Source organism: Triticum aestivum, chromosome 7A (genome assembly GCF_018294505.1).
Source record: "Triticum aestivum cultivar Chinese Spring chromosome 7A, IWGSC CS RefSeq v2.1, whole genome shotgun sequence".
NCBI classification, from domain to species: Eukaryota; Viridiplantae; Streptophyta; class Magnoliopsida; order Poales; family Poaceae; genus Triticum; species Triticum aestivum.
Genome location: NC_057812.1, coordinates 540,972,697 through 540,991,918, shown reverse-complemented (window position 1 = coordinate 540,991,918; position 19,222 = coordinate 540,972,697). Strand labels below are relative to the sequence as shown.

At 44.8% G+C, this 19,222-nt stretch overlaps 3 protein-coding genes across 8 annotated transcripts; 1 reads left to right on the top strand and 2 right to left on the bottom strand.

The window, feature by feature from the left end:
• Positions 1–810: 810 nt before the first annotated feature.
• Positions 811–4,195, bottom strand: LOC123148037 (uncharacterized). Of its 6 annotated transcripts, none has more exons than XR_006473612.1 (8): positions 4,043–4,195; positions 3,814–3,948; positions 3,302–3,501; positions 2,826–2,969; positions 2,468–2,673; positions 2,132–2,390; positions 1,746–1,888; positions 811–1,378 (listed from the first exon to the last, which is right to left on the bottom strand). XR_006473612.1 is itself a non-coding variant. In XM_044567393.1 (8 exons), the coding sequence occupies exons 1-7, from the start codon at positions 4,125–4,127 to the stop codon at positions 1,776–1,778; spliced, it is 1,158 nt and encodes a 385-aa protein (XP_044423328.1). In that variant the 5' UTR covers positions 4,128–4,195; the 3' UTR covers positions 811–1,378; positions 1,746–1,775. The 6 variants fall into 6 exon arrangements, 3 of the variants coding, with proteins under 3 accessions (XP_044423328.1, XP_044423327.1, XP_044423329.1); XR_006473611.1 differs by having other exon boundaries at positions 811–1,327; XR_006473613.1 differs by having other exon boundaries at positions 811–1,285.
• Positions 4,196–4,300: 105 nt separating this feature from the next.
• Positions 4,301–8,462, top strand: LOC123148039 (histone deacetylase 2). The gene is made up of 13 exons (XM_044567395.1): positions 4,301–4,605; positions 4,683–4,738; positions 4,833–4,950; positions 5,028–5,090; positions 5,314–5,382; positions 5,489–5,655; positions 5,995–6,059; positions 6,136–6,182; positions 6,692–6,736; positions 6,821–6,871; positions 7,366–7,452; positions 7,808–7,895; positions 7,984–8,462. The coding sequence occupies exons 1-13, from the start codon at positions 4,489–4,491 to the stop codon at positions 8,076–8,078; spliced, it is 1,068 nt and encodes a 355-aa protein (XP_044423330.1). The 5' UTR covers positions 4,301–4,488; the 3' UTR covers positions 8,079–8,462.
• A 596-nt stretch (positions 8,463–9,058) lies between these two features.
• Positions 9,059–14,018, bottom strand: LOC123148036 (putative transcription factor bHLH041). Its single transcript, XM_044567391.1, has 7 exons — positions 13,805–14,018; positions 13,617–13,715; positions 13,432–13,537; positions 13,284–13,298; positions 12,474–13,187; positions 12,000–12,377; positions 9,059–9,204 (listed from the first exon to the last, which is right to left on the bottom strand). The coding sequence occupies exons 1-7, from the start codon at positions 13,927–13,929 to the stop codon at positions 9,091–9,093; spliced, it is 1,551 nt and encodes a 516-aa protein (XP_044423326.1). The 5' UTR covers positions 13,930–14,018; the 3' UTR covers positions 9,059–9,090.
• Between the last annotated feature and the right edge of the window lie 5,204 nt (positions 14,019–19,222).

The window sequence follows — 19,222 nt, the reverse complement described above, 5'->3', positions numbered from 1 at the left end:
AGACGACCGCGTCCGGCACGCCGGCGGCGTCCACGGCCGTCATCGTGTCGCTCGCCGGGAGGACCCTCAGGTGGGCGTACGTCGGCGACAGCGGCTTCGCCGTGTTCCGCGACGGCCGGATCCTGCACCGGTCGCAGCCGCAGCAGTGCTACTTCAACTGCCCGTTCCAGCTCAGCTCCGACTCCGACGACAGCAACAAGGTCAGCGACGCGGCAGTGGGCGAGATCGCCGTGGAGGAAGGCGACGTGGTGGTGGTCGCGTCCGACGGGCTCTTCGACAACGTGTTCGACGCGATGCTGGAGAAGATCGTGCAGTCGGGCCAGGCGCTCAGCTTCACGCCGAAAAACATGGCCGACATCATTGCCAGCCAGGCTTACGCCGCGGCGAGGCGTACCCAGGACACGCCCTTCAGCGTCGCCGCCCGGGAACACGGACGGAATAAAACCGGAGGGAAGAAGGACGACACCACCGTCGTCGTCGCCTTCATCGAGTCTCGGGACATGGCATGATCTTACCATAGCTACCTAGGGATGCAGTGATGAGCATCAGTATAGGAGTTAGCATGGTCGTATCATATGTAGTGGTGTCTGTTATTACATCAGGAGTTGGTAACTTCGTATGGTCTTGCTACCATGAGACTTAGCATGATCTTACCGAAGCTACAGTGTGTCATCACATTCCTTGGTTAAATCAATTATATTATTCTTTCTTAGTACAATGTACTACTGGCTTCCTTGGTTAAAAATTCTTTGGAAATGTATTACTGGCTTCGTTGGTTAAAGATTCTTTGGAAATGTATTACTAGCTTCGTTGGGTAAAGATTCTTTGGAAATGTATTACTAGCTTCGTTGGGTAAAAGCCATCATAAAACTACAGGATAAGAGAATCGAGTACCGCCTGACGTTCCTCATTTAAAAAGGCACCATCATTTGTCAAAACAACCTGTACTGGAAGTGAAAATTTTCCAGTAGCCTCATCAGCCACAACCAAGAAACTGTTACAGCATGAATAGTGATGAAGGGTTAGGGTGACAAAGCTACTAAAAGCCATCACCAAAACAACTGGTGAGTTCCTACATGATCACCCTGCTACTCCTAACCAATATCGTGTATGAATGCTCCACCTTCCACGGGGAGCCTTGCCACCAATCTCTCGTACTGCCGAGCTACCCTCAACAGTCTGGATCACCCTGTTTTCCTTCTGCGCAACCTGAGTTCCTCATGACTCTATTTGCATTATGTGGCGCTTGAATTCTTGTAATCACTCAGAACTGCAGAGTTGGAGCCTGTGACAAATAGATACATATCTGGTGCTCAACAAGGATCAACTGTGAAAAGAAGACAAGGCTGTTTCAGAGCAAAGCACACTTTGTAGAAACCTGTAAACAAGTTATAAGCCATACATAAAGCATTAGACAAACAAGGGGGCTGAGGAGCAAAAGGAGAAACCCGCCCCAAAAATCTAGGGCTTCGTGAATATGAACTAAATCCTTTTGTGTTTTCTTTCATATATAAAATAAAATGTAAACAAAGACTACTAAACCTTGTTCGGTTAAACCTCTCTCAAAGAGGATTGGAAAGGATTTGAGGAGGATTTTGACTTGTAGGGGATTTCATCCTCCTAAATCCCCTTCAAACCTCTTCCAACTGAACAAGTCCTAATTGTGTTGAATGAACTAAGATGAAGGAAAATAAAGCACAAAATGCTGAACCAGCTTGTGATGTCTATAAGGAGAGAAAAAGTACCAGAAGTAACTTCAGTGTGGAACAAAAGGTTCAGAAGTCATATTTTGTTCTGCCACTCTTCAAGATTAGGCACAACATATCAGATAATTGAGAGGTTGAATTGTAGAAATCCCATGCCTCGAGCATCAAACGCTTTCTTGAACCTTTGAAATGGACAACCTAAGAACATTATATCAGATTTGGCATGTTATCATATATTTAATGAAAAAAATGCTGGATATATTAACATGCCCCAAAATCAGCAAGCGGAACACTGGACAAGTGGCAACAATGAAAAGCAGTGTACTAGTAATATAACTGTGCAACTAGTGGTTAAACAAAGCTAAATTTTATCACGAGGAGAACATGGATAGAATAAGTTCTTAAGAGTAGGAAACATACTGTACCTTAACATCCAAGGGCATACCATGAAACTGTCCAGCACCCTCAGGTGGAGTCCAATTATAAACTTCACAAGGCAAAAACAGAACAGATGCTCCATTGACTTCACCAGTAAATGTTTCATGCCTAGAAAACTTCCCAAAGGCTGATGGTAGATAAGACTTCACAACCCATGCCAGTGCTAACTGATCACCAAGCATGCGGGACGCCTTCATATACTTTAGATTGTATGCTTTAAGAACCTCGTTGAAGAAGTCGATAGCCCTGAAAGCAAATGAAGGAATTATTTAACTCAATGCCAAGTTTTCATACCAAGATCTGTTACATAGATGTTCACTTACTTAGAGATGCCATCTCTGGTCCCTCTCACCGCTACAAATCCAGAGTTCAAGGGTTGGCCTTTGTTATTACGAAAAGTAAGAGCAAGGTGCCAATGAGGATAGCTCGTGAAGATATGTCCAAGATCCTCAACCACTGCCATATCAGAGTCAGTGAAAACAACACAGTTCACACGGTCAACCTCCTCAAGTTTTAGCTCTAGAAAGGCCTACATATGGACCAGACACACAAATATATCAGTCTTCTGAAAAAATTAACACATACAGATGGTTGCATGCAGTAATATTTCCAAATCATGCAACCAGTACTTCCGAAAAAAGCATATGCAGGAAGATGTTTGCATGAAGCATACAAACTTACAATGTAGGACTTGATCCTCTGAAGCATCAGGTTGCCCCGAGAATAATTTCCCTCGATAGGCAGTATTGAGGCCTTCCCTTGATTTATTGACAACTTGGATTTAGGATCAGTCAATATTATCACATTGCTTTTTGGCATTGACACCTACATAGTTCTATAAATAAGATCAGATGTTAAGCAAACATCCTTGCAATCGATAATGCAGGAAGATCATGTGTTCCTTCTACTTTTTGAGGATTCAATTTATATGCCAGAAGGCAATCAAACATACTACATAAAAGAAGAGGGGAGTCAGAGTGGTATCAATGTTCTATTTACAGTGTTCGCTGTAATTTCTTCTCTTTCTCTACTACCATTGAACTACTCTCAGTATTCTCTTAGCTGACAGTGATTATGAATCATTCCCAACATGATAAGAAATTCAATTATCTTCATAGTTAGTGGACAGCACAAACAAGAGGAAAAGGAAGATCCACCTGTATGAAGCTGATGAAAGTGTTAAGAATGGCCATGGACCTTTCCTCCTTGCTATAAAAATGCTTTCCAACAGTTACAACATCCGATGACCGTTTGCCAGCCCCAGCTGGGTCAGAACTATAGGTTGTGAATACTGTAACAAAAGAAACATGCTCTCCCGGTTCACTTGACAAGCTTATCTTATTCACAGCTTTAAGTCCTGGAGAAAATGGTAAAATGCAGTCAGTGGATACACAATAGATGCTGATTCCGTTCACGCTACAGAAGTATGAATAATCTTATGTGGTATCCTGCAGCATTAACTGGCACTATTAAGCATACACAGGACATTCTAGACCGTGATCAATTTTACATTCAGAACAGCATGTTACAATCTTTAAGCACTGATAACGGGATTCTCGTTTCCTAATCTCCTTGGAGTTGTTTCAAACTGGTACAATGCAGTTAGAGCTTACAGTGCAAATGAGAATCACAAGTCACAATGCGAGCAACCGAAACTAAGAGGAGAAACCTTGGCACTGGAGGCGATCGGGGCGGCCCTGGCCGGCGGCAGGGCCGAGCACGAGGCGGTCGGGACGCTTCGGCAGAGCGGGAGGCGGCATGCCCAGCTCCCTCTCCGGCGCCCAGCTCAAGCGCAGCCTGGAAACTGCAAGAAGCGACACCAGATTGGATCGTCAGCAGGGCGAACCGCGCAGTGTGTGTGCTGGAATCGAGGGGTGGAAGGCGTCGCGGGGCCGTACCGGAGTAGATTAACGGCGCGAGGAGGATGAGGAGCAGCAGCGGGATGAGGGGGACGCCGCGGCTTCGGGGCCTCGAGATCGCCATGGAAGCGGCGGCAGCGGAGCGAGAGCGAGTTTCCCCTCGGCGGCGGCGGTGGATATTTTACATTCAGCCACCGTTCTTCCGCGTAAATTGCATTCGTGCGCTCCAAACTCCAGAGATTCCGTGAAGCAAGGGAAGGAGGGCTAGCAATGCAAATATCCAACTTCACAAGAACTTTCTCAGAAAAAGTAGAGCACCGCCACGCCACCGAGTGATTCTGATTCTCCCGAGCCCCATCGCCATGGCGCCTCTGCCCCGCGGGAGGTAAGCGGCAACACAACGCAACTCCCAGCCCAGAGCCCGCGAGACCATTCGCCCCCTCTCCATCCCCGCCCGAGCCCTCTCGTCCAGGCCGGCGGCCGGGATGTCCTCGTCGTCCGCCGCCGCCGGCGCCTCCGTGCCGGGGGCCACGCCGGCGGACGCCCTCCGCCGCAACCGTATCATCTCCAGCAAGCTCTACTTCGACGTGCCGGGCTCCAAGGTCAGTCGTCCGTCCGGGAGACGCTCCTCCGTTCACCCCCGATCACCCGTTAATCCGTGGCTGCGGTTGCCTGGCAGGCTCCGGTGGTCTACTCCACGGCGTACGACATCGCCTTCCTCGGCATCGAGAAGATGTGAGCTGCTCTGCTTCCCGCCTCTCCTCCACCGTCTGCCTAGCTGCGTAGACGTGCATCGGACCATGGCTTACGCGCGTCCTGTGATGTGCAGGCACCCGTTCGATTCCTCCAAATGGGGCCGCATATGCAGGTTCCTCACCAAAGAAGGCCACCTGGAGAAGAACCGAGTGGTGGAGCCATTGGAGGCTTCCAGGGAAGACCTGCTGGTGGTAGGAAACAATCTGTTTTCACTTGGTTCATACTGTCTGATACCCTTTAAGTTTGTTCCATGGCTCTGCTTGGCCAGGTTCACACGGAGGCATACTTGAACAGCCTCAAGAGCAGCTTCAGGGTTGCAGCCATTGTAGAGGTACTAGTTTCTCAGGGGAAGTTGAATTGGTGGCCTGATTGATAGTTTGATACTCCCTCCGTTCACAAGACTACATACGTACTGAAATGAGTGAACAAACACACTAAAGCGTGTCTATATACGTTCGATTCAGAAAAAAAAAGTTAGAACGTCTTATATTTATGAACGGAGGGAGTAGCAAATTACGATGGCACGGTTTGCTAAACGAGATGTTTTATCTCAGGTTCCTCCATTAACGCTCATTCCTAATTGGCTCGTACAGCAAAGGCTACTGTACCCCTTCCGGAAACAGGTGATCTCTCGTGATTCGGTGCTCCCGTCTGTACTGAGAAGTACCAGGTGCATAATTTGGGTGCCACTGCCAGGGAAACTCTGTAAGCTAGTTCTTTCTTCCATAGGTGGGTGGGTCCATTTTATCAGCTAAACTTGCGCTTGAGAGAGGATGGGCGATTAATGTCGGTGGAGGGTTTCACCATTGTTCGGCGGAGGAAGGGGGTGGATTTTGTGCATACGCTGATATTACGCTCTGCATTCAGTTTGCGTTTGTCCGTCTGGATATTTCAAGGTGAGAAGCCTATACTGGCTGGACTGTAGCTGTAGAAACTATGTTCCTTTAATCTCTGCAAACTATTTGTTTGGCTTATATAACATATGTGCTTGCCTGACAGCTGTAAATATATTCTGTCAAATATCTGTGTTGGTAAGCATCCTCTGTCATGCCAATCTTGCTTTATTCCCTAGGGATTTTGCTATGCTTGTTCGCATCTTCGCAAGCACCTTATGCTGCTTGGCTAGTTACCTAGTACATGTGTGGGCAGTGAATGCAAGGATGCAAACCAATATGTACATTGCTTACTAACTATTTTAGCTTCATAAGCACCTATTCCCATTTAAATACTTGCAGAGTAATGATCATAGATCTGGATGCTCACCAAGGAAATGGTCATGAGAAGGATTTTGCTCATGATGGTATGTCATATATTTTGTTCTCGTATGCATTTTGTTTTCACTACGATGACACAGTGATGCCGATTTTCACTTGCAGGAAGGGTTTACATTTTGGACATGTACAATGCTGGAATTTATCCGTTTGTAAGAACCACAATCTAGAATTCTTGTCACACCTGTGGAACGTCAATTTTTTGCTGCTGGTGGTTATGCTCTGACTACCCTTATGCAATATGTGGTTAAGGATTGCTTATGGTGTAGAGGTTATTTATCAAGAATTTTTGTCCGTGTCCTGGTGTTGAGCATAAGTTTTCTTCCCTATCCCATAAATGCATATTCTACATCATGTTTTGGAAGATACCATCCAGTTCTTTTTTCGAGAAAACGCAAAAAGATTTTGCGTTTCATTTCATTGAAAAGGAGAAGAGTTCGGTACAAATAGGCATTTACCAGAACTAAAAGAACAGCAGTCAGCTGTGTACATAAATCAATTTTTAGTGTTGCTATGATATCTATGACACCCACTCTTCGAAGATTAGTCTGTTGTTATTGTCACCAGCCTTAACTTCAGTCATTGTGTATTATCATTCCGTTTTACTTAGTACTAGTAATATTTCTTATGTTCTATGTGAACTGATGTGACTTTATTTTAGGATCATGCTGCTAAGCGATATATTGATCAGAAAGTTGAGTTAGTTGTAAGTTGGACTTTGCAAGCTGTTGATCATATTTTTCTTCATTTAATTCAAATATGAGTTGAGTGCACCATTGTGCATTTTCAGAGTGGGACAGAAACAGATGATTACTTGGATCAGCTTGACAAGGCTTTGAAGGTACCTTCACACTATTATAGATGGGGTGCTCGCTAATATTTGCATTTATAAATGGAGTTGTCCTATGCACTGCAATTCTTAGGGACAAATAGGTGAAAGATGTTATGTTAGGTGCCATATATTATACTACCTCTGTACCAAGATGTAGACGTTTTTTGGTTTTGCATAGGACATAGAAAACGTCTTACAGTTTGTTATGGATTGAGGGAGTATATGACATGATTTATGTTCTGAAGCTTATACTAAACTGGATGTAGAGGTGACTTTTAATATACTATTTTAGAATGTGATATAAAAGCATCGATGGTATTGAATGAAGTTATTTGCATCTATCTTCAACTGAAAAGGAGGTTTGAAATGGGAAAATAATATATGATGAGTTCAAAGCAGTTGGCACTTTCCCTTTAACTATTAATTCTTGTTGTCCGCAATTTAAATATAATTATTTTTACCAAACGCTATTTAGAATTCCTTTTGGAGCATGTTGTTTGCAGGTCGCCCAAACTAGATTCCAGCCCCAGCTTATTATTTATAATGCTGGGACAGACATCCTGGATGGTGATCCATTGGGCAACTTGAAGGTACTTCTCTGATCAACTCAATATTTTGACAAAGATCAGGTCCATAAGTAACTCCCTGTGCAGAATGTAGGTGCAACCTGCATAATTTTTCTAATGTTATTATCCTAAAGATTACTGAACTTAACCATGAACGCATAATTGCAACATGACTTGGTATGTTTCAATAATTCTCTTCCTAAGCTAGAATTTTCTGCCTACAACAGTAAACTGGAAAATAAATCATTGGGCGCAGAAGTATAATAAACAATAAATACTTATAAACAACATATTATTGCCTTTGTTTTGCTTGTGTTCCCTGCACTAATTAGTGTTATACTGTTATACTGCTGCTGCATGCTTTCTCCCCAAATTCTAGATAAGCCCTGAAGGTGTGGTGATCAGAGATGAGAAGGTGTTCAGATTTGCAAAAGATCAGAACATTCCACTTGTCATGATGACATCAGGTGAGCGGCTTCTCCTGCACTCTGTGTTTTTTGTTCCTTTCTGCGAATGACATACCGATTTGCTCATGCCCCACCCACCCCTTCTCAGGAGGCTACATGAAGTCGAGCGCACGTGTAATCGCAGATTCGATTACCAATCTCTCACAGAAGGACTTGATACAGCTAGGTAGCCAGCCAGACTAAAAGAGGAGCCTCTGCCACCCACAAGCGTTCAAACTGAAGGGCACATCCACATCCACTGGATGTATAGTGTGTAAGAAGAGGTTTACAGTTCTGTCATATTAGCATGTACTATAAATCACAAAAAGTCTTGTCACCTTGTACATACTGTCATAAGGCCTTTGTTTCCAAGAAGATTACGCAATAGGGAAGCTGAGAGCGCCATGATGACAAGAGAGATAACACCCGGAGATCGCCGTTGATCCCCATCGTCAAACTATACTATATACTATACGGGTTTCAGTTACTATTTTCTTGTGGGAAGCCAATAAATACTGCTTGAAGAATCTGCACTGTATAGATCTTGAAGGTTATCAAGAAGAGATATAGTATGATGTTTTTTTGTCATGCCGGCTTTCCTGACAAGACCATTTTTTGGGGCTTTCATCATCGGTTTGTTGGATGGTATCTGTTTTGTAATTCCTGCTACTTGGAACTCTGGTTCCTTCCCTTTTAGAATCATGACAGCTCTCGGCGGAAAGAAACAGATAGTTGAAGCTGCCAGGAAACCATCTTGGTAGTTTTTTTAGGGGTGACCATCTTGGTAGTTGGCACTGAACCACCGAGCTTCATCATCCAGTGCTCGAATTTGATGCCAGGCTGCTCCTTTCAAACAAAATTCGTCAGTGCCTAGAGCCGACTCATATACTGTGCAGGAAGTTGACCAACTCTGGTGCCAGCAAAAAGGAAAATTCGGAAAACCGATTCATCTCATGTCAAAACTGCAACATCAGGCCTTGCATAGACGACAAGTAACTACTGTACTAACTATCAGCAAGCCGAGGACTACGTTACACTAAAATAGGAGGCCTTCAATCTTGACCCGACACTACCAAAACTCAACAACAATGCTACATGGGTAAAAGACGAGAGAAAGAAAAAAAAAGAGAGGCCGCCATTGCGACCAAACACAGTCATTTTCCTGCCTCCTTCTCGGGCTCCCTGACACGGTCAATACTCAATACCAACATCCTGCCTACGGCGACCTTGGGGGTGGCACCGGCGGCGGCGTCTTCGTCACCGCGTCCTCGACGACCTTCGCCAGAGCTTCCTCGAGCCGTGTCGCGTCGACGGCGTCGTCGCCAGCCTCCTGCAGCAACATTTGAAAGGTTCGTCAGCCTCCGGTTAATAAGCTTCATCGGTAAGTACCCTGACCGCGTCTATGTCCAGTTTAAATTAACCCAGTCATGCCAGGTCGCTGGAACTCCTTGATCACTATCGTACGTATCTACTCCCTCCGTCTTATATTATGAGACGGAGGAAATAATACTCTGTCATTCTCAGTGTCGGAAAGACACATCAATTAAAAAACTAACTACGGCAGATGTGTCCTTGATGATGATATTGCATCAAGTCTGCATTTTTCTTAAACCGGATCAAGAAGGCATGGCAGCTGGCTAAAACAAGACCATGGCTAATTCGCAGCGCGGTTTGAAGAAAGTATTTTACTTGTGGCAGTGAAAAGTGAGACCTGGTTGAAGAGAATGCCTGAAGGAAGAGCGATGGCTCTGCTGCTTTGCTTGGTTTTACTTGGTCACATATCCAGTTTCTTGGTCATAATTCGTGGCCACATGGCAATGGAGCCTTGAAGGCTTGGAAACGTGTGTAATTCAGGCAGGAGTATATTCAGCTATATATGATTGTTTAACTGGTCAAAAGCGAGTCATGTCTGCTAAAACGTAAAACCAATTCAAACAGCCGGATTAACTTAATGCTGGTTTGACGCGTGTCCGGTTCTCAGGAAAACTAACTTTGACCTAGCACAGCTTTCATCAGCGTAGTCGCTGGCTAGTCTAGATTCTTCGAATCTTCCGTAAAAATGGTCTAGCTGAGGTCAATCACGCTAATTTTCCCTTCCTGTCGAGCATGAAAGCTAGTCAACCCCACACCAAATTAAATATTAGTACTATCTCCTTTTCGGTTTGTAAGGCCCACAAAATTTCCTAGATTGATAATTTCACCAACAAAATATGAGTTACGTATCACAAAAATATAACATTATAAATATTCAAATGTTATGTTTTCTAACGAAGTAACTTTCGCAATATACAATTCATATTACATACTAGGTTGAATTGTTGATCTAGAAATATGCGTGGGCCTTATAAACCGGAAAATATGGGAGTAATACTTCTCCGTGTGTGTTCTGAAATTTATCTTTGACTAAGGATTTTGAGTAATAAAATGTGGTGTGCTCCTTCCTTTCCGTTTGAAAGATTATATCTCTTTTGTTTCTTTTTTGCTTTTCTAATTTGTTAGTCCTATTTTTATTGCTCTATATCACATGTTTGGATTTCGATGCACATTAAATTGCTACATGCAAGGATTAAGGCTAGTCATAGTGAGAAGTATCATATACTAGTATCATGCATATGATACTAGTGTATAATACTACCTTCATAATGCATAGTATCATAAAGTAGTATCATAAATGATCATATTTATTGTCATGCATGACACAAAGTAGCATAACATTTAACATGACACGGTATCAACATATGTTACTCTAACCCTTTTTTTCTTCTTTAATTGTGTGTCACATAAGCATGTTTGCTAGTCCCAAGTGCATGTTACCGGTTATGTTACTCCCACTATGGCCAGGCTAAGGTGGTGTTTGGTTCTCTAGTCCTAGGACTTTTTCTAGTCCCGACTAAAAAGTCCATAGTCCCTAAAAAGTCCCTCCCTATTTGTTTCCAGAGACTAAAAAGTCCCTAGTCCCTTTCTTAGAGGTTATTAAATGACCATGTTGCCCCTAGTATATAAAAAAATAACAATTAAATAACACCATGGGGTGGCGGGCCAATGGGTGTATGGAGGGGCATTGTTGAAAAAGTCCCAAAAAGACTCTCCTTGAGAGTCTTCTTCATTTAGTCCCAAATGCCTAGTTTAGTCCCTAAAAAGTCCCTCCCGTTTGGTAAAAAAGTCTTCAAGAGGGACTTTTTCTAGTCCCTACACAAAAAAGTCCCTGGAAACAAACACCCCCTAAATGAAAACTCACAAATGCATGTAAATTCCTGCTCTGCCACTCATGCATGTGTTGTAGTTAATATAAATTAATACGTTAGTAAAGAAAAATGAGTGCGCTAATTGAGTACTTTTGCAAACTACGAAATACATTTCATCACCCTCCATCTGTCTTAGTTGAGGAGATTTTTTAATTGATCCTGAAGGAAGGGAGCATGTGTCAAATAATTATACCATCCAAGACTTATTTCCAGTAGGAATCTAACAATATAATTTTTTTTAACGTTGGATTAAATTTGGTGGATTATAACATAAACCACCCATCCAAGAAGCGTGTCACTCACATGGTATACCCCAAAAACTGTATAGCGCTATATTTGTCTTGAAAAATAATTTTAAAATATTAAAAAAACAATATTCCATGTACATAGTTAAAAGAGAGGAGGTCAAAGTTGCTCACGGGAGGCTATGCAAAATCCAAAACGTTCTACTAAATCAATGACGATTAATATGGACCGGAGGGAGTATTTGGGAACGAAATGTTAGTTGAACCCTACTCACTAGTGCAACACATGCGAACCTGTGGTTGGATGGTTAGAGGGACTGTGGTATCCCCAGCCCATCAGGGTTCAAATCTTGGTGTGCGCATTTATTTCTGGATTTATTTCAGGATTTTCGGCGATGCGCATTCAGTGGAAGGAGACGTTCCTGTCGACGACGAGGTGCCTACGATGACTTCGTAAATCTTAAGATAATATGTCGGCTCAGTCTTTCAAAGGTGCTCATAAGGATAAGATGTACATGTATGCGTTTAAAGGGTGAGTGTATGCGCGTGTATACGAGCGCTTATGTGTTAAAAAAAAGTGCAACACATGCGACCATACGGAGGAAACGAAGCGGTACGACCGTACGAGCTCTTACCGCGATCCGCAATGTGAGGCTGGCCCGTGCAAGCGCGCTGCTCTGTTGTCTCGCCTCCACGGACAGCACGGCGAAACCCCCGGCGTCCTTGAGCCGCGCGAGCAGCGGGGTCAGCAAGTCCGACATGTCGCACTCCGCCCGCACCGTCACCCGCACGCTCACCTCCCGCGACTGCTGACCTGGCGTCGCCGACGTCGACGTCGACGCCCCGGTGGTCACCTCCACCTCCACCGTTTTCCCCGAGGGGTCAAAGCCTGGGCTCTGGTTCAGGCCGAGCCGCGCTTCGAGCTGCAGGTTCTTCTCTCTGAGCTGGGACACCTGGGATACCAGCCTCGCCATATACTCCGTCGTGCTCGCGAGGACGTTGGCCTTGTCTTTCTGCAGAACGAATGGAGTGAACGATCGCGATGAGATGCTGCTGTGAATCGTGCATCCATGGCGAGATGATCTTGGGTTTGGACTTTGGAGTCGTACCTTGGAACCGGGAGGGAGCAGAGCTCTGAGTGTCTGGAAGCTGTCGTTGAGCCGCTCGCGCCGGCGCCGCTCCGAGATCACGTGGTGCAGCTGGCTGGTGGTGGACGGCGCGCTGCTGCCCTCGTGGCGCGCCGTGGCGAGCTCCGTCCGGTTGCGCGTTGCCGTGTGCACGCTTGCCAGGAGGGAGATGCACGCCTTCATCATCCTCTGCCCCGGCGCGCCTGGCCGCGGCCGCGCCCTTGGCGAGAGCGCCGCGCGATACGGCTTGAACGCCGTCGTCCGCCGCGGCGACGAGCGGTGGCTGGCCAGCCAGGGCGGACACGGCGGAGGCGGCAGCGTGGAGGTGCTCGGCGGACCGGAGGAGGGGGTGACCGCGAGCATTGCCTGCGCCATTAAGGCATAATCGTCGGCTTCGGCCATCGGCGCGAGCAAGCCGGCCAGCGGCGACGCCTGCATCATCGGTGGCCGCGTGGATGGCTCGCCCGCCGCTGCTACCGGCGTCGCCATTGCGCGAATGAGAGAGGAGTACTCCGGGCTCCCGATGGAGAGTGACGGCACGGGGGAGGACGAGGACGACAGCCCTGTCGGCGGCAGCTGGAGGAGGTCCTCCAGGAAGGACTGGTGCACGTGGTCCGCCACCGCCGCCGCTGCCACCGATGTAGTCGACAGCCCGATCTCGATCTCGCCGCTCTCGCAGCCCATGAACACCGCCATCTGCCGTGATCACCAGATCAACCCATGTACAAATGAATATATGCGCCATTGACGCAATGCGTAAAAACAATGAGGCGTCGCCGTTGATGTACGTACCTTCGTGCCGGCTTCCTGCAGGGACAAACAGAGAGAAACGAGCAAAAGGTCAGCCATCAGCTTCAAAGTTCAAACGCAGACCGAACTATCGCAATCGATGGTCTGCAACTGCAAGATGGAAGAGAAGTTTTCGTAGACGCTGACTGACATGGTAGAACTGCTGCTGCACCTGCAGCGACGCCGACGCCGTCAGGTCCGGCTCCGGCAGCTCCACGTACGCGCGGCCCTCCCTGTACGCCCACCCCGGCACGCACCTGCATGCTCGACCAGCCATCGTCAGAGAGAATGGGTCTCGAAGAAGCTGAGGACCGAGCTGTGCATTGCAATGCGTACCCGCTTACGACGGCGCAGAGCGCTCCCCGGTACGCCTCGAAGCTCGCCCGTGCGCGAGCACCACCGCCGCCGATCCACGCGTCCAAGCAGAACAAATGGCTGGCGAGCACCGCAGCAAAATACGCCGTAAAGAGCAAAGGACAGAAAGACTCGAGAAGACCAACGGCGCCGCAGCGCGGCGTACGAACCTGGACGGGAGCTGGGCGGTCACCGGCGCCCAGAGGCAGAGGTAGAGGCAGCCGGGGACGCGCGCCGCCGCGCGCTCCAGGACGAGCGCCCGGGGCACGGCCGCGAGCGCGAAGACGGAGTCCATAGGCACCGAAACCACCGTGCGGGGGCCGTCCCTCTCATCTTAGGAGGCCGCCGGCTCCAAGGTCCATGGCCGTTGCGCTCTGTCTCTGACCGGCGCGTACTACCGCCGCCATGAGGGCGGGCGCGCGCGCGTATGTATGTGGAGGCTGGAGAGAATCGAGTCGATGTGGCAGGCTGGCAGCCGGGACTTGGTGAGAGGGTCGGGTCGTTTGAAAAGTACAAAATGCACGTGGACTCGTTCAAACTTTCAAAGGCATGTGGGATGGGAGGATTTATCCTACGGTTGTAAGCACGGCTTGCCTAATTTGGAAACATTTACCTTTCTTTATCGGGGTATAATAATACTAGGAGAACTTAATCGCATTCACGTCAAAGTACTCCCCCTTTCTCTGAGTTGGGTCCAAATATGAAAACAGAGTAAAAACATTCCGCATTTTCGGAGGGAAAACGAAAATGGAGCCGAAATGTGAAAGCAGAAATGAAACTTTCCAAAACAAAAATGCAAACGATTTTTTTTACACGGAACGGAAAAAACATAATAGTGTCTTTTGACGAAACATACCTGAAAATAATTTTTTTTCATTTCCATGGATGTTTAATGTGGACCTATGACCGCTTTATGGCCCAACTATCAAACAACACACAATGGCTCAGTGAGCAGAATGGCCCATGTGAGGCCCATTTTGTAATATCACCCACATACTCAACTAGACTCCATGAGCAATTGTCCGGTACTACTATAATACTATGCCAAGTCACTGACTTAATCATATTATTTTCTTACCATGCTAAAATTGATTAAGTTTGTTGGTTTGATTGTGTTTTCCTCTATGGTTCAAAGGATTTTCAAGTTCCAATCAATACCCACTCCCATTGTTGTGTCCGCTTCGTATTCACTATCCGCTTGTTTCTAGTAGTGTTTGTTTTCATATTCATTTTTGAGTTTCTCTATTCGTTTCCGCTTCCATAAAAATATGAAAACACATGTGATAGCACCCAGTTTCGTCTTTTTCCACTCCGTTTTCATCCTCGTCCCTATTTGCATATCATCATCATTTTTTCACAGTTTAACTTTGACTATCAATAAAACAAATAAGACAAAGTAATCTGCCATACAACTGAAAAATGGCAATCTGCCATAAAGATATACCCCCAGAAACTTTCTTCAAAATGATTTCAAGGGTATAATTTTTGTTGCATATAATAAATTTTATTGGATAATTCATGATCTAAGTTGTGCAGTAGATGTGTGTGCGCCATGTAACTATGTACAAAGAAGGTAAAAATTACGCAGAAGAATAACACACAAATCTTAAGGGCCTTCCAAAAAAAGTGGAGAAAAATATTTGTATGGTCCAAAGAATTGGAGGGAAAAAAGAGGAGAAAAATATTTGTATGGTCCAAAGTACTTTCCCTTTTGTGACATTATTCATTCGTATGGTCCAAAGAATTGGAGGGAAAAAAGTATTTGATCTTAATTTCAAAGGAAACCCCGAAAATTACAATCTTCATATACCTCTTTTCAGAATTCCTATATATGAAGTACATGTCTAATGTTCTTAGAGACATAATACCATTTTAGCTATACCTTTTCATGTTGTTCAACTTTGGTTTGACGATGTTTATTAGGATTCATGTATTTTTCCATCTATTGTGGGGACTTAGTTGCAAAATTATAGTTTATTAGGATTGATGTGTTTCTCTGTCCCCATGAACCAAAACTAAACTTCACAAAAATTATGTGTCTTTCAACCATCTACCTTGCACATGCACTCATATCATATTTGTGTGTTTCTTTCTACTCCTATTAGAATCCTGTGAACCAAAGAGACCCTTATTGTATTCTGTTGGAATGTATTTGCCTATAATAGCCCATAAGAGGATGCTATAGCAAGGCCATTCTCACTATGTTTGAGGATCTTTCAACCATCACTCTATTTTAAGTGAAATGTTTGTTTACAAAAAAGAGGTTGAGGCCGCCAACCTCTGCATCAATGTGATTAACAAAGTCATTTTTACAAAAAGTAGAACTAGAGAGTTGACTTGTGGCAAGTGGCAAAAAACATGGATGGCAAAGCCCATGTGCACTCTATAGTTTGTAAGAGAGACTATCACTATTCTCAAGCAGCCCAAGACCTAAGTATGTAGGATATGGGGCTAAGGAACTAGGATGTATGCTGGTTCAGAACACCAAAGAAGTTTCTTTCTTCAAAACATGCCAACCCAATGGCCATTATTAGTGTGAGCTCTGGACAGTTGAATGAGACCACATTATCCTACGGGTTCCATGCAATGCTTTATTGGAACTGAGCATGGAGAGCCAACTTTCATGGGAATAATGCTTTTCTTGTGAGATTTCCCAACAAAACAAAATTGGTGGAGCTGAATAGTTTCAAGCTTTTTTATTTGATGAGCACTGGTGTTGTGATTGAAGTGGATTTTTGGAATCCTAGCAATAAGGCTAAGGGCAACCTTCTTACAATCTGGCTTTGTAATGACATGGGTAACTGACTCCTTTAGACACTGTCTTGGAGCCTGTGAGATAGGGTCTGCTCTTGGCCCAATGGTTGAAATTGATGTGGAAAACCTTAACTCCAGGAGGAAATTAGATTTAAAGTGGGAGTGAAGGATTTTCATACAATTCCTATAGGCACATAAATAACCACTAAAGAGTTGATGTTGTATGCTATCGCGTTTTAACAAGCACGGAAGGATCAGAAAACTTGTTGTTATAAAAATATATTGTTGATCAATTTCTAGACAGTCCAGAAGACGCAGACACCCCAACCACCATAAGATGTTTCTCATGTTTATTAAATTTAGTAATCCAAACATCAAACAAAGCATGTATAGTATGAGGCAAATCCAACAAATTAAAGCAGATTTCGAAGTGTTCCAAAGCATTCTAGAGGTAGAGCATTGCATGAAAAGAGGATCAACTTATTCGTCCTTGCCTCAAAAAGGACGATGTTTACTACTAGTCGAGCCTCTCCTGGTTAGGTTCTCTTTAATTAAGACACCTTTTCTAAGCACCAACCACATAAAGACTTTAATCCGAGGAGGTATTTTGACTTCCAAAGAAAATTGTGAGGAAATTTAGTCCCATCCTCAATTAGGTGTCTATAATATGATTTAACAGAGTAAATTTCACATTTGGTTAAGGTCCATCTAACAATATCCTTTTGATTAGTGAGCTCAAGATTCTCACAATCCTCATTAGTATGATCTCGTAATTCTAAAGAATCCCCCATGTCGGGCCTAAGACTGCCACCACAGCCATGGGGGGGCGGGGCGACCAAGTCATGGCACAGATCTAACTGCAATCACTCCACACTGATGTGCCCGACCTAGAGTATCCACCACGTTCTCGAGGTCGTTGACCCAACAACCAATGTGTGAATAGAAGTAGATGCCACCCTGCCTGATACTGACAAGGAACCACTCACAACATGGATGCTTGCGTCGGGAGTTGCATGCTCGCAGACATCCTTCAGTGAAATATATGAACACCTAGTTACAAATTCAATGCAACTTCTCTTTCAATAGTTGTGAAAGGTAACTCTTTTTATTCTAGGTGGGAGTTCACGTCATAGTCCACTCACACTGGAACAGTACTTCATCATAATACGCTTGGCACTATTTTCGCTACTTGAATTGGAATGGGTGGAAACCAAATCTACATCTTTTTGTGTTTTAAGGCTCATTTTTTAAACTTCAAACAAGATATGTTTAGACTCATTGCCCACGCTAAAATTTTGAGGCCGAGATAAATAACATGAGATCCATGCCTAAAAAATGATTGGTTCTTTTTTACATGGTAATACATGTCTCATTCATATAATAAAGATCAAGTTACAAGCCACATAAACATTGATATGACAAAACTATAAAGACAACAAAACTCTAGTCTTTGCACAAAGGACCATCAGCCAATAAGAAAAATTACAATCAAGACTGAAGAATCCTCTTAGATTAATGCCAAGTCCTTTCACCTGCCTCCGGCGCTACCGCATCAACCATCGCAGGAAAATGTGATGGATCACCTCTTCACCCAAACTTGACGCGGCTACAAACTGATATGCAGCTTTTGTGACCTTCAAAGAAGCTTATCAAAGGCGAAGCCATTGTCGTTGAAAAAATTTTGCCGGGGCAACACCCCCGACATACCATCGAACTCTAGATCTTTGCACGCCTGCTCGTTGTCGATGTTAGAGTAATAAACCATACTTGCTAGTTGCCAGCCACGAACCCAACACATGATCCACTGTCTTCTGGTTGCTGTCGATGCATGCCATTATGTGTATCCGCTCTTGTAGTACCTCCCTAGCTCCACATCGATGCTTGAGCAAACGCCATCGCAAAGACAGAGCTTGAGGACACAAGTCCACCATAGGGATGCCGCCGCCACCACACCATCCCCACTCGGATATACTAGCAACCAGATCCATCATCCAGCAACGAGCAGAACACCATGTCAAGGAAGGGTAGAAAGCTTTATTATTCAGCGATGTCATCGCCATTCCCCAAGCTAGCCATGACATCGAACGGCTAAAACCTAAGCCACCAGGGCCCTAAACCATAAACCTACACAAATCGTACCTGCGGGGTCCGGGGGAACCGCGTGAAAGACGGCACGAGAAGGCGGGTCTCCTCAAAGCCCTAGTCGCCCTAGTTGCAGCCAGAGGTTTAGGTTTTCGGGAAAACGATGTCAAATAAATGGTTGGTTCTTCATTTATCTATATACCGCTTAAAAAGAACCTAAGATTCCTTCACTCAATTTTCTCCCACCACCCCTTCGTCCAACCTCCCACCTATGCCCCATCATTCCACCATTTTTTTCATACTTCGATACCCTACCAATCTACTATCTAAACCGGTTTATAAAAATAAATCATGACCAATCTTTAATTAATATTAACAAATATTTGGTAACACCACATATTACGGAAAAGAATATCAGGCACAAATATTACCATCCATCAAATATTACTGAATTTGGCAACACCAGTACACCACATATCAGGCATACATATCCTTTATAACTAAGAAGTTCATCCCACCCTAAAAAAAGAAGTTCATCCCACTATATTATTTATCTTAACATGCAACATATACACCTCATCACATATGTCCCACACATGCCACCTCCCATTTTAAATGCACATGCAAACCATCCACATCATCAATCACATGTTATCAATCAACTTTCCACCACATGCACGAGTGTGGACGATCTGCACACAGGGGCATCTGCACCTGCTTTTCAAAAATGTACTTTTTACGCATTTTGTAAT

Bases quoted from the DNA above. Each gene is read 5' to 3' on its own strand.
- LOC123148037 (XM_044567393.1), bottom strand. From the start codon at position 4,127: ATGGCGATCTCGAGGCCCCGAAGCCGCGGCGTCCCCCTCATCCCGCTG. The intron at 3,502-3,813 runs GTTTCTCCTCTT...CATTTTCTCCAG, and splicing joins CGATCGCCTCCAGTGCCAAG to GACTTAAAGCTGTGAATAAG. The intron at 2,391-2,467 runs GTAAGTGAACAT...ATTTGCTTTCAG, and splicing joins ACCAGAGATGGCATCTCTAA to GGCTATCGACTTCTTCAACG.
- LOC123148039 (XM_044567395.1), top strand. From the start codon at position 4,489: ATGTCCTCGTCGTCCGCCGCCGCCGGCGCCTCCGTGCCGGGGGCCACG. The intron at 4,606-4,682 runs GTCAGTCGTCCG...GTTGCCTGGCAG, and splicing joins TCGACGTGCCGGGCTCCAAG to GCTCCGGTGGTCTACTCCAC. The intron at 5,656-5,994 runs GTGAGAAGCCTA...AAATACTTGCAG, and splicing joins GTCCGTCTGGATATTTCAAG to AGTAATGATCATAGATCTGG.
- LOC123148036 (XM_044567391.1), bottom strand. From the start codon at position 13,929: ATGGACTCCGTCTTCGCGCTCGCGGCCGTGCCCCGGGCGCTCGTCCTG. The intron at 12,378-12,473 runs GTACGACTCCAA...TTCGTTCTGCAG, and splicing joins TGCTCCCTCCCGGTTCCAAG to AAAGACAAGGCCAACGTCCT. The intron at 9,205-11,999 runs GTAAGAGCTCGT...ATGTTGCTGCAG, and splicing joins GCCTCACATTGCGGATCGCG to GAGGCTGGCGACGACGCCGT.